Here is a 14,231-nt window from a genome sequence, read left to right as displayed (position 1 = left end):
TGAGCTCTGGTTTCAGGTGCTTAGCCAAGGAATGCCTTTGCTTTAGTTACTTGGTTTCACTGCACAATTTCTGAAGTCTGCTGCCTGAAATTTCTGTAGCTGTACATGTTAATAAGGGATGTCACTTAATAAAGGATGTTGAAGATAGCTGCCTGTATTTAATTAGGACTACAAATTTGAAATTTAGATCAATTTTGAGAAAATACATAAAAACTCTAATAAGCTTGAAATCATTTCTGTGTAAAGTAGCTCAGAATTGAATATATAAATGCTGTTGGGGGGGGGTAGATGTGCTGTTACAGTTTTAACTGTTACACTTTTAATGCCTCTTTTCTCCCTCTGAAATCAGAGTGCTTGAATTAAGTTGTGAAAAAAAAGGCTTTGGGGCTTATACTTCTACCTTCTCAAAGATCTATTTCCTTTGCTCAATAAGTATATAATCTTATTTTTCCTTTCATTGAATATTCATAAATCATTCTCAGGTGGCTGGTCTAGAAGGAAAGTGTGATTATAGTGTGAATTTCTCAGCTTTCAGACAGCATACGTGAGCTGTTATAAGGAATGTTACTCCCCATGGTATCCAGATTAATTGTGCTCCTCTGTTCCAGCCAAGGAATATTGCAGGACAATATTTTCCTATGATGGCTCAAATGATGAACTTAGCTTTAAAGAAGGCGAGATCATTCAAATAATCAGTAAGGTAAGAAAGCTGGGTCTGCTCTGGCCATGTGTGTGGCTTTGGCGAATTTTGTACTGGGAGGTTGTGCATGAACTGAGAAGCAGGAGGGTCTGCTAGAGCAGATATTCCTGTAGACTGATTCCTCTCATGTGAGAGTCAACTCTTTGCTTCTGCACTTGATGAAGATACAGATGACTTCAAAGATTGTTCCAGAGTGGGAGTTATCTTGGGCTCTTCAAAGGCCATTGGGATCAGTGTACACTCAGTGCCAAATGCCTTTTCAGTGAGGAAATGGGAAAAGCTTTCAAACAGCCCCTTTACCTTCAGAAACAGTTCTTGTTCCCTGGGGATTCAGAATAATCAGACAGAAATTAGTGGTACTTTCTGTCTGTAAGAGAAACGTGATTACTTAGTTGAATGTTCTCATTTGTGTTGAATTCTGAAAGCAGCTTTTTGATAGATCATTTTGGTGCAGAGATGATTCTAAACAGAAAATAAAGCTATCCATAATTAATTTCCCTGCACTATTCTGCAGACTTTTGTTAGTTTATATGCATGCCTATATTAAGAAATAATGACTTTCCTAAAAAAGTGGAACGTTTAATCTTCAGCTTTTGCTCAATTGCAGAAGAAGACTTAACACATTTTTCTTTATTAAAATTTTAGTTCTATGGAATTAAGTGATTGCTATTATGAGCATCATTGATCATAAGTACAGTGGAATTGAGTAGTTATGGAAGCCCTTTTGTAAACACAGCAACCCTTGCCCCATCTCCATTCAATCTTTTGCCTCTCTGTCTTTTTAAACCAATTAATCCCAAACACACACTGGTTCAAAGTGGAGCTAAGAAGAGTTGTCCAGACTGAGTGGCATCCCTGCTCATGGCAGGGGGTTTGAACTGGGTGATCCTTCAGGTCCCTTCAACCCAAACCATTGTAGGTTTCTGTGATTTTTTTTTTTTTTTTGGAACTGAGGCACAGGGGAAAGCTGTTATTTATGCTGGTAAAATATAACATCATACTTTCTGTTATGGACAGAGGCCTTCATCCAGTGACATCATGTAATGGAGTTCTCTGCCACTGAATTAATTATCCAATACTGTATTTTCTCATAGTGTGGTTATTTTTTCTCTCAGGGGGTATATTCTTCTGCTTCTTCACCTTTTTCAGACCAGTGGAGCTGATCCATCACATCAGAATCACTTTTATTTAGTAGAATTGTGCGTCATGCCAATAACATTTGGAGTATTTACTGAATAACTTGCTGGTCAAGGAAGCTGAGAAGATCAAATGTTGTGTGTTAGGTCTTAACTAGGTTTATGTACTTTCCTTCCCTTTGCAGATCTTATCCTTACACCCTTATCTTATATGATGTAATATAATTTCATCCTGCATTTTAGAAAACAAACAAAACCTGACCAAACCTGATCCAATCTGTAGCTCTTTCCCCTTGTTAAGTTGGCCAGTTTCAGACAAACAATTACTTTGTTGTGAGTAAAAGGGAAGAAGCTGTTGTGTAACTGTATCTATTCTGGGGAAGAGGTAAATACTGGTTGAAATGACCTGCTGTTTGTTTTAGGACACTGGAGAGCCAGGCTGGTGGAGAGGAGAGCTCAATGGCAAAGAAGGAGTCTTCCCAGATAACTTTGCTGTTCAAATACAAGAGTCTGATAAAGACTTCCCTGTAAGTTCTTACACCTATTGTTTAGTATCACAAAAAACTATTAATGAAAATGCAGAGAATAAAAGAAGTCACAGCATATTATGCTTCTTAAAATATTACAATTGTGGCAGTTTTAACTTTATCTTGACCTAGTTTTATAAAAGAAGAAAGATGAAAAGATTAATCTTTGTGTTTAACTTGTCCATAAATACTAAAGTGAGGCATGTTTTTTGAGATTAACTCTAATTAATGAGGATGATCAGGTCCTTAAGAAAAGGATGTAGTTCTGCAAGCATGGTGTTACATGTTACTGATTACTAAATTAAACCCTTACTGTTTAGGAAGGAGATAAGCTGTTGGTTTTTTCCAACTCAAGTCCTTAAGTAACTGTAATTACAAAATGCTGAGTGACCCTTCTGGGTCTGATTGGGATTTTTCCATGTCAAAACTTGCAGTAGGCTGCAGTATATGAAGGATGTTTTTTGGGTAGGATTTAGGAATGTTTTTTCACCATCTTGTGTACTAACTTGTAGAAATTAATGTTTTCATGTTGTTCTCAAAGATCTTATAATTTTGGTGGTCATTTTACAATGGTTTTTTTTTTTTTGGTTGAGATTAGTGTGATGCTTTGGTTCTGTCACATTTGTGTAGCAAAGATGGTTGTTTTAATTCCCAAATGTACATCAGCCCCAGGTGGAATGGATTCAGCTCCAGATCAGGAGCTAATTTATCATTTATCCTGAGTTGCCTCACATACACAGAAACCTACCTACCCCCAGTCAGAATTTTCTTTACAGATGGATTCTCAGCTGTGCAAGGGTGGCATAAATGCCATCAAATACAAGAAAAGAGGGTAGGTAGGGTGGCTATTTCACAATATAGAGTTGTTTCCTACTGAGAGGGAGGGGGGAACCATTCTTTTACCCTAAACAGCATTTCCCTGCTTTGATCCTTTGTTCTGCTTTGTGTGCAGTGTCTCAGCACAGGGATTCACCTTGCACTGAGCAGCTTTCAGGTTCAAGGCATTGGATGGCTGGTGATCATAATCAGCTATTTGATACTGACTTCATGAAAAAACAGAGCAGAACTGTATAATGGCAAGTTGATGCTGAGCTCTGTTTAATTGTTTTTGGTGCAGGCAGCAATGCTGCACAGCTGGATAATGTAGTAACTTTTTTGGGAAGAAAGAAAATAGAGTCTTGTTACTTAGGTACACTTGCTTTTGTATCCTCTGAAACCAGAGGAAGAAATTGAATATGGCTTCTCCTGCTTGCTTAGTTGCATTTCACATGTTAGCATAAAATCTTATTGCATTAAAAAGGGCTTGTTCAATAGCTGTAGGGGCACAGAAGTGAAATCCATCCATAGCAAATGTTTGAAAAATTCCCACTGCAGGGTGTTTTTGGAGCGGTGTGTTACACAGAGCCTGTATGGTTTCAGCAGTACCTGTGTGAAGAACAAGTGGGTTTGTAGGCTTTTGTATCATTTTATCAGGGAATCTTGTCCTTGGTACGACCAGAAAGGCCCCTCTTCTAAAGCAATTTAATGAACCACTTTCCAAGGATGAGTGGTTGGGATCTCTCCTGGGAGGTGCCAGTCTCCTTTCAGCAGGACAGAGATTCAGCTTTCAAGTGTATCAGAAAGTGATGGGTAACTGTTTCAAAATAGTAATTTCAGTGTACAAACTGTTGCATTGTGATATTTTGTACATTTTTAATGGCTGGCATAGTTTGTCCATCTCTCTCACTTAAATATAATGATAAGGGAGCTCAAAACAATGTTTTTGATGTAACTGCCGTCTTTGAGACAAATGCTGCCAGCATCCATTAGTTTTTTCTTACAGTTACACTAATTTAAAAGTCAGTTAATGGAAGCCATTCCTCTGATACTCAATTCAGAAACCTGTTTTTAGTGAAAGTGAACATTTTTGGTTCAAAAAATTACCTGATTGCTCTTTTAACTGGTATTGTACTAAGATTGAGGTTTACATATTGAAATCAAAATGAGTGTGATCAGAGCAATTCTTTGGACTACAAAAGATGAAATTACTGGATTTAGGGTTTTTTCTCCTCTGTTTATGCACATTGCTGAAGCACTGATTTAATTTCAACAGACCTGAATTTTGTTCCTGAATTTTTATAACTGGTTGTCTGGGAGATATCAGAGGAATTGTTCCAGGTCTTTGTGTTTCCTGTCTGAATTGATTGCCTCCTTTGTGAAATACTTTGAAATCAGCTGGTAAACAAGCTCCACATTACAGTATGCAAAACAAAACACAAATGAGGCTGTCTTGGATACAGAGAATATCTGCTTGCTTGCTTGTTTGACTTTGGTTTTTCCCCTTCATTTTGCAGAAGCCAAAGAAACCTCCACCTCCAGTTAAAAGTCCTGGTATGTAGTACATGTCTGGTGTTCTGAGAAAATACTAAATTGCAGAAGCAGTGTATGGCTTCAAAAGAAAATTTAGAAGTAGTTTTTTATTTCTTAGTAATGCAGCCATAGTCACACCTCAGGCTTACTTTTAATACTTTATATATTTTGCTGTTGCTGTATATTTTTAAAATTATGATGGAGCCTACTTTGGAATCATTTTAACAATGGCTCACCATTTTTGGGCTCAAGTGAGTGTTTATAAACAGTATTACAGTCCTTGCAAAAGAGAAGACACAACTTGGCATTAGTCTTATTTTTAGTTAGGGACCAAGATAATTAAAGCTCTTTGAAAAATGTCTGTGGTTTGCATTTGCATTCAGCTTCAAGACCTGAATTGCCAGGTGGAGAGAAGAAATTCCTTTCTTTGAGGCCAGAAGAAAAAGGTAAGGACAGTTTTCTTCATAGTGACTTGGCTGCTCTGGCAATAGGGTCTCTGTTCAGGAACCATCATACAAACTCCTTTGATACCATCTACTGAAGCTGTCATATCTGTGATGTTACAAAAATGTCTTTGGAGTGGTTACAGAAACTGCTAAACTCTATTAAAATGTTTATTTCTTGTTATTACATGACATTCTGAAGATTGGTTATTGTATTACACAGTAACATAGTAGCTGTTAAATTCCTGAAGGTGTAGTTCTGTGACAGTGGCTGCAGTTTTGAGCAGCAGGAGTAAGTTATTAGAAAGGCAAAGGTCAACTGCTGCAAAAATCAGTCTGGTCAAAAGTATTTTGAAAGAGCTACACAGAACAGATACAAGACTCCTTAGATAGATGCTACAGTCTCAGACATGGAGATTTCTTATCCTGTTAATTCTTGCTATATTCCATATTTTCAAGGTCCATTGAATTTGGAGACATTTACTACTTTATTCTTAAAATTTAAAGGATGCCCTTTTCCAGAGGCAAAGCTACTGTTCTCACCTAGACAGATTCTAAAAGGCTTCTTTCCATGATTGAAAAAACTTGCCAAGTGAAAATGTTTGATTGTGTTTTAAAGTGAGAAGCTTAAACAAATGTGTTGGTTGGTTGGGCCTTGCAGAAGAAATCCTGCAGCTTAACCAAATTACAAAACCACTCTGTCCTGTGAATGGAGAACTGTGGCTGACCAGTATTTCTACCAGTGTGGCTCCTGAGGGGTTTCTTGGCTTCCTTGGGCAGTTTTTATAACCCCCATTTTAACAAGGCACTCTCTCAGGTATTAAATATGAAAAACTCTTGTTAAATCAGTTCTGTTTGTTCTGTATGTGAGCAAACAGTAATTTTTATCTGTTGGAGCAGTGTCTTCAGATGTGAATTAAGATCAACTGCATGATTCCAGAAATGTTCATCTCCTGGCTCCTTTTAAATACTTGTAAACTGTAACCAGTTTAATTTTAAACTGGTTCTGTTTGGACTAAAGTATTAATCTTTGCATAGCTGAGCTCAACTGTTCATGGAGGAATATAGGCAAAAATATTGAGTGACACCATCCAAAAAACATAAGAATGTGAAATCTATTACAAAATTACATAAGATAGAGAACTCTTCTTTACTGAGCTACAGGAAATGAAGGAGGAAAAATTTCTTAAGGATTCAATTGCAGATCAGGTCATAAGAATTAGTTTTTTAGATAGCACTAGTGTTTTACTGGATGATATACCCATTTATCAGTGCAGTTGGAATTGTGGAAAAATAGCCCTGTTAATACTAGTAATTGAATCCATTTAGTATGAAATTGTTCTGTAACTAGTTCTCAAAAAAAAAATATTAATTGAGCAGCTCTAATCAGAAGCTATCAAACCATGTCATTTTTTATGCCTATTGGGAGACTAATCTGTCTTTAATTGCAATCAAATATTGATCAAAAATTAGAATTTCTGTGAGTGTTTCTGTATTTATAGGGAAGGGCACTTAGTGGTGTCTATCATGTAGAAATTTTTTTCCAGTGTAAATGTCTTCAGATTTCTATTTTCTATTTCCATTACTAACCTTAATTTATTTTTGACCTTAATTTATTTTTAGCCAACATTCTTTTTCATTGAGAAGCAAAATCCAAAAAAGACATGTCATTTGTCCAGCAGAAATGCCCAATTTCTGTGTTCATGGTGAACCTTGGCCTTTGGTATTAGCTTACTCCACTTAGCTATAGACATTTTTTATATTCAGATTCTGAGTGGGAGTATTAGAAAGGAGAACTGACAGATGAGAGTTCAGGAATAGGGTTTGATGACAGCATTTTTTTTCTGCCCTGTTTATGAACTCTCTTAAAAGCAAATTCTCAACTTGTGCTGAGCACAGCTTCAATAAAGCCAATTGATCTGCAGTTAGTGCTGGCTGGTGTTGGGTGTTTGGGTGGGGAGGCAGGAGTGGCTGCTGCTGCCGATGTGCTGCTTTTCACAGGGCAGGCAGCCCCACCGTGTGGCAAATCCTTCCACCGCTTCAGCATCCTGTGCTCTTAGCTCCATGCTGAGGCACTGCAGGGAGATGGCAGCCAGTTTGTTTTGGCTCGTTTCTCCTCCTGGTGTTCAAGTGTCCCAAAGCAGGAAGCAGTTCTGCCCCTGAGCAATGCTTTTGGCAGAGGTGTCTCTAGGATCTGTTTGCTTCCCAATACTCCTGTGAAAGTACGTTGGTTTCTTCCTGTTTTGGGGTTGGAGGGTGCTCAGTGGCTGCAGGACTTATCCAAAGGGAAATCAGTCCTAGACCTGGCAGTTCAGGCACTTTGCTGGCATGGAGCTGAAGCAAATACCCAGCCCCTGCTCCCAGGTCCACAGCATATATAAACAATTTACACCAGATCGATACTTGGTTAAAAGCAAATTGCAGAAGGGGAGGATGGGGAGAATCAAAGCTGAAGGTCACTCTCTCCATCCCAGTTTACTGATTTACTGCCCTATAAGGGCAGTAACTGTAAAGAATTGTAACCCTTTGCTGTAACCTAACAATTATTTTTTAGAATATTCAGTACTTAGTGTATACTGAATTGTGACATGGTTTCACAGGGAAAAGTAGAAGGTTTGCTCTGGCTAATCCAGCAGGGTAGAGTTAGGCCACATGGTTCAAACCTATTCAACTATTGCTTGTAAGGCAGCTTGAATTTTTCAGTGTCCTGTATGTTGTATGCCAGCTCCTCTGGACAGGATTCAGTTAGATCATGTAGTCATTAAACAGATAAATAGGGGGCGTTTTTTGGTGGTTTTTTTTTTTTTTTTTTCCAGTATTATTCATACCTAATTTCCATCTCTTTGTAGGAAGGCAGACTTGAGATAAAATAAATTCAGCTATTCAGATAAAAATTCATTTCTCTCCTCCCCTTTGTCCATAGATAAATTATGCTGTTTGTGTGTGTAAGAAGTCTAGTTACAAAAAAATAAAAATCCCTACCTCTTTCATAGAAAATCAAATGAATTTGTAGAAAAGACAAAGCAGTACATAGATTTTTGATTCTTAGCTGTCATTTTCAGTGCAATAATGTGAGTCCATAATTTATTACTATTGTCTCATGTCAGTAGCAAGATTTATCTTACTCTTTTGATAAATCTTTTTGAGCTCAGGTAAGTAATTTGTGTGTTTTGATAAGGTGTCATTTAAGACACTTGCATATGTATTTTTCATTTTGATCTTCAGAGAAGGCATTTCTGACAGCAAGCGCTTTCTAACTGATTAGTGGTGTAAGAATTCTAGACAATGTGGAGTTTTTAAAATGTGACTTCCTTTGTCAGATGAAAAAGGAGCTTTGGATCAGAAGCCTTTGAAGCCACAAGCTCCTCAAGTACCACCCAAGAAGCCGATTCCTCCAAGCAAGACCAACAGCCTACTGAGAGCAGGGCTCCTGCACCCAAAACGTCCAGACAAACCTGGTTTGCCATCATCTGCATCCAAGTCAGTATCACTGAAACTGCAGGCACCAAGTATATTCAGTTTGATTTGTTGTTTGATCTTCCCTCATGGATGAGTTGGGAAGAAATGTGTGCTTTAAGGGTGAAAAGGATGCAAGGATAAGTTTTGCCTTATGCCTACCATTGTCTTAGTTCTCCAAGTCTTTATGAAGGTGAATTTAGGCTTTTCAAATCCTTTGAGACATTGAATCCATCTCAGAGTCAGCATTAGAGTATAACTGACCATGCTGCAGATGAAATTGCTCATCTGATTGCTGCTGTAGCTACAGTAACATGGTGGAATAAAAGAATGTGGGCATGGCCCTTGAGAATTATTACTGTGTTGAAAAAAATCCCTGAAAATTTGAGCTGCCTCAGTGTTCAAGGCTTGAACACTTTGCATAGAGTAAGATAGATGGAAAGGAAGAACTGAGCACAGGTACCTCTGCTAAAGGTACTCACTGTGGTACTCGTGTCTGCTCCTGGGGAAGGGAGCACTTACTACAGAACCACATTCACATTCTCTACTCTTGAGCCTTCTCCCTTGAGTTACTGGATAAATAGATACAAATACTTCTTCTAGATCCACTTAATTTTTCTTTCCTCATGAGTTTGAAACTTCCACTATAACTAATTTTGCATCCATACAGTCTCCCACACACGGAATTTTCCTTTCTGTCTCCACTGCAGCAGTTGCTAGGCCCTTACCCAGAAGTGTAAACCAACAACTGACTGGTAACTGTCCCTTTGGGATGTTGGCTTGAAATAACCATGAGAAAGTGAGGTTGTGCTACACTTGGCCTTGTGCAAATAAAGCTGCTATATCAAAGAGCTTGCACCTTAAATAACTTTTCCATATAGAATTATGTTATATTCACTTGGTATTTTGGAGGCTTTCCCAAGTAAAGATTATTTCTTTAAAACCACAAGTCATATTGTTTTCCAGCTTAGAAAATAATTGTTGTTCTAAAGGGATGCACATGTGCAGTTAAATAGAGGTCTGTAGTAAGCTGTGGGCCTTGATAATTGAAACCTTTAAATCTTAGAGATATTTACATGTCTGAAAGTGTTTAGCATTGTTTTAGGAAGATCAGGCTGCTATCTCTTTTTCTACTGCAATAAAACTTTTACAGACTTTGGGAGGTGAAATAATGAAAGGGGCACAGTTTATATATGACATGTACAGGCCAACCAGATAATCAGGCCTGGTCAGCATGGGTTTGTGATGGCAAGAACTGTAAAGGAAAATGTTTTCTATTATTTTTTATTTATTTTGGTGGGGGTTGCACTATTTTGGATTTTTTTCCTTGTTGTTCTTGGGGTTTTTGTTGTCTGTGAATGATGTGAGCAGATATGGAAGGAATGCATAGTAGAACAAAAGCTGCAAGGTGGCTTTTTCCATATCCAGCAAGAAATACCTTGTTCTTGTCAGCCCTTTTTCCTGTACAGGAAATTTTCTTTCATGTCAAGGGGTTACTTTCTGAATTATTTCAAGAGGTATTAGTGAAAATATTATTTAGCTCACCTGTTGTTTGAAATGTAATATTTTGAACTGAAATGCCAAAGTGTGTCCTAGAAGTTCTGGATTATTTTCACATGGGTTTTGTGCACATCTAGCAACTAGCAAGAGATGGAGCAGAAAAATTGGTTTTCATAGGAGTAGAATTGATCTCCAGAAGCCTTGATTTTAAAACAAGGCTTTAGAAAGTGATAAAATCTACCATAATTTTTCAGTTTGCTTCTAATTCTTGGTATTTTTCCCTTTTAAACTATTTCATCTCTTGACTAGGCAGGTTTTGTTTTGTTTTTTTTCCTTACCACAGAACTAATGGAGAAGTTGTTACTCTTCGACCGAAATCTGAAGTTGAGCCAGTACCAAAACCAAAGTTAGACTCTGAACCATTGCCACTCAGACCAAAATCAGTAGAGGTAGATTCACTTGTGGTAAAGAGCTCTAAAGAATCAGGTAAGAAAAGAAATATTCTTTTGTGCCTTTCTGTTTGGATTGCTGTGTTTTACAGGGCTGGAATAAGCTTTTTGAGTGATTTACTCAAAATGCCACTGAGTGCATTCATGCCTGTGTATTTTTTTAGAAGTGCTGGAGACAGCTGAAGGTAAGAGTCAGGAGGGGATGAGCAGATGTCAGCAGGGTATTTGCAGGTAGCTGCTGAGCTCTGGGTTGGAACAGTGGGTAGGAAGGGAGACAGAGATAATGGTTTGTCCTTCTAATTTGTAAGCTTGCTTTTTTTGCTGCCACTTCATCTTGAGTTTTTATGAAGTTGTTTTCTTAATGGCTGGTTCAATTTGTTCTGCTTTTGCAAGTCAGATAACTGCTTTTCTAGCTAACTTCAGAATTCTTGGTAATGCCATTACCTTTGGCCTCCTGCGATTTAGTTCAGAGCTATTCTAGATTTTGACTTTATCATACCTTAAATTGGGACCTTAGAAAAGCATGGAGCATTGTACATTTGAATACATGCTTATGGCTTTGCTTAAAGCACCTTGAGCCAAACCTGGCATCTCCTTAATTTTAAATATATTCAGTAAAACCCTTGATAGTGGTTAAAGCACTCACATTTAATGATCAGAACCTCTGAACTACTGTATTGATACCATTAGCACTAGACTGACAGTGCAACAGATACCAGACCTCTGTGTGTCACTTAGGCAGAGATCAGCTGCTGTGGGCATATTTTTCTAAACTCTTAAATTATTTATATTTTAATGATTTAACCACTTCAGAAAAAGCTGTAGTGAATTATACCTGCAGTGTCCATCTTGCATATCTCAAATGCAACTTTTTGTCTCAGAAAAGATTTCAGTAATAGCAAATTTAAAAATAGTATAAATATGTTTATTTTTAAGGCAAATTACAATATTCTAGTTGTAGAATAGTTGGTCAAAAGTATGATAAATTCATCTGGAAGATAAAAATAATGGGTTGAAAGAACTGAAGCAGTTAAGGAATGGAAAAGAATACTCCTGACTTTTTTTCATTGAGCATGTTAAAATATGCTTTTTAAGTGTAAATGCTTTATATGAGGAAAGGTTAATTCATGTATGTCTCTAATACAGAAGTTATGCTACTCAAGTTAGATTGTAGAAAAAAATTCTTTAATATGGGGGTGGTAAGACCCTGGCACAGGTTGCCCAGAGAAGTTGTGGCTGTCCCATCCCTGGAAGAGTCCAAGGTCAGGTTGGATGGGGCTAGGAGCAGCCTGGAATAGTGGAAGGTGAAGATCTTGAAGTTCCCTTCCAACCCAAGCCATTCTATGATTATCAGCTTTCTAATTAGGGTAATAAATTCTATGATTATCTCTAGGGTTGTGTTTGATGTATTACTGTATAGCATAGTATCATTTAAACTCAGGAAAAACTCCCCATGAAAACATCTGGAATATATATTTTTTTCCTTTACATTCAGTTACCTTGAAATCTTTAATAACCAAAGTGGCAACATAATAGCTGTGTTGTCAGGTGTTCATGTATATACTGCAACTCAGAATATTCTGAAATAGAAAAAGAATAATTTTGCACAGATTGATTAAAAAAAAAAGAATTTTTTTTTTCTAACATAAGTTTTTACAGGCTTCTGGAGAAATTAAAAATTTTAATACCTAGGCAGGGCCCAGGGGTACACAATGTTCAGTTCAGTTGCGTTTGGTGCACAGCAAGCAGAGGAGGCTCAGGCAGTTCATGTGGGGCTGCAGCACTGAGAAGGGTCAAGGAGCTGCAGTTGAAGGAAGGTTTCAGAAATCCTCTGTTTTGTCAAACTGGCATTCCTTAAAACAATCTGCATAAGTCAGTTCTACTGCTCTTGTGAAAAGGGACTGATCCAAACTCCTGCCAGTAAAATGTAATGAATCTCATGCTCTAATTCTCTACATGCGGTGCTGCTAAAGACATAATACCCTGTGCAGCCCAGTCTATATTAAAAAAAAATAAAAATGTTAGGTCCTTATATAATTTCTCTTATAAAGACTGTTTAACCTTACAATAACTAGAACAGGTATTAATAAAAGATGAGGGAAAATGGATGGCTGGGGCTGGCAACTGCTTTACCAGAGTTATTTCTTCCCCTTGTCTTCAGATTATGATCATGGGGTAGGTGAATTGATGAATTTATAGGATTTTTTTTTTTTAATATGGGTCCTGGTTTTTTTGCAACATAGTTTGACCATGAAGTGAAGTTTAGTTTGAGCCATTTTCAGTTCAGCGTAAGAAGCTGTAAATATTCTGTTATGAAAAAACCAACCCACCCCATGCCAAAATTGTCACCAGCCGTCAGATAAGGACAAATAATCAGAACCGTTTAGAAACATTGATCACATTGAAATAACTCCTCTTGAAGTTTTAATTGAAAAATTGCATAAATGTTTCTCTGTTTGATTAGAATCAAGTACGTAAAAGACTAAAGCTGTAATGCTGGCATGCTGAACATGTAAAGCAATTCTGTTTCTTCTACAAATGTTTCTTTTTCCTGCTTTGTAAAATAATTTTTTTGTTCAGAATCTTTTTCTAGACATTCCTCTCCTTGACTTTTCTTTCCAGATTTTGTTTCCTATCCTGTTTGCCATGTTTCCCTTCTTACGTGTCAGGAAATTACCCTACCCTTCTCCATTTTGGTAAGATAACAATCTCTAAGGAAATCCAAATGCTTTATTCCATACACATCCTCTTCCTAACATCGTGAATGTGGTTTTCAGTTGCAATTATTGGTACTAAAATTTTGGGGTTTCTATTAAAAATGCACTTTTTTTTGTTTGAATGCCTGTTTTCCTTAGCTGTTAAAGAAGTTATTTTAAGTAGGCTTTTCCTTTAGGAACTGGTGGGGACTAAAAGTAAGAAAAAAATTATAGTTGAGCTGTTGATAAACCAAACTTTGTGTTTGTAGTGAAATATGACCAGTACCTTTAGTACATCTGGTGTATGTAGGTTGAATGGCTTTATCATTCTGTACACACAAATAACACAGTCATGAAGCTTCTGGGCGCTTAAATATTTTATAGCTTATAGCTGTGCCCTGAATTTCTGGGGGGAAATCTCAGCAAGATGAGTAATATTAGAAAGGATGGCATCTTTTTACTCCACAGATTAATGTGAGTTCTTATTTTCTAAAATATTGGATGCATTTCACTTGTATCATAGGTATCTAAACCCCGGCCATGTGAGATGGTGGAACCATGATTTATTCAGCCACCTTTCAGCTTTGCTTCTTTTTGTGAAGGCTTTTTAAGACAAGCTGCTATGAATACACTTGAAACATTCACAAATCTTAACAAAGCCTCTCATTATTTGTGCCTGTTAAAGCTCCTAACAGCTCTGTGGTAGATCTGTGGTAAGCTTGTGGAAGAAACATTTCTAATAGTCCATGCTATGTAACTTTAGGCTTAGTTCATCTTCTTAGAAAGGTGCTCTTGCTCAGTCAGAAACTCCTTTTTTTGACCCAGATTATCACCAGATGTGTGGTATTGCTCTTTTGGCACTATGATGGGATTTCCTTTAACAATTGCTGACAGGCTGTCTGTAAGAGTCCTATTTGATAAATCATTTTATTGATTGACATGGGTGTAGACTGTGAACTTTCAATGGATTTCATC

The 14,231-nt window shown here is 37.3% G+C and overlaps 1 protein-coding gene across 1 annotated transcript in view; it reads left to right on the top strand.

Moving 5' to 3' along the window:
* The window catches only part of CD2AP (CD2 associated protein), a 76,208-nt gene that overhangs the window by 53,703 nt on the left and 8,274 nt on the right, over positions 1-14,231 (top strand). Inside the window, exons 8-13 of the mRNA XM_064707819.1 lie at positions 609-700; positions 2,259-2,363; positions 4,697-4,733; positions 5,096-5,158; positions 8,476-8,635; positions 10,455-10,597. Of these exons, the coding sequence (XP_064563889.1) occupies positions 609-700; positions 2,259-2,363; positions 4,697-4,733; positions 5,096-5,158; positions 8,476-8,635; positions 10,455-10,597 (600 nt within the window). The remainder of the gene's footprint in view (positions 1-608; positions 701-2,258; positions 2,364-4,696; positions 4,734-5,095; positions 5,159-8,475; positions 8,636-10,454; positions 10,598-14,231) is intronic.

The sequence above is a fragment of the Zonotrichia leucophrys genome, chromosome 3 (assembly GCF_028769735.1).
Source record: "Zonotrichia leucophrys gambelii isolate GWCS_2022_RI chromosome 3, RI_Zleu_2.0, whole genome shotgun sequence".
In the NCBI taxonomy this organism is placed as follows: domain Eukaryota; kingdom Metazoa; phylum Chordata; class Aves; order Passeriformes; family Passerellidae; genus Zonotrichia; species Zonotrichia leucophrys.
Note: the sequence above shows the minus strand (reverse complement) of the source record. Positions and strands in the feature narration are given on the sequence as shown.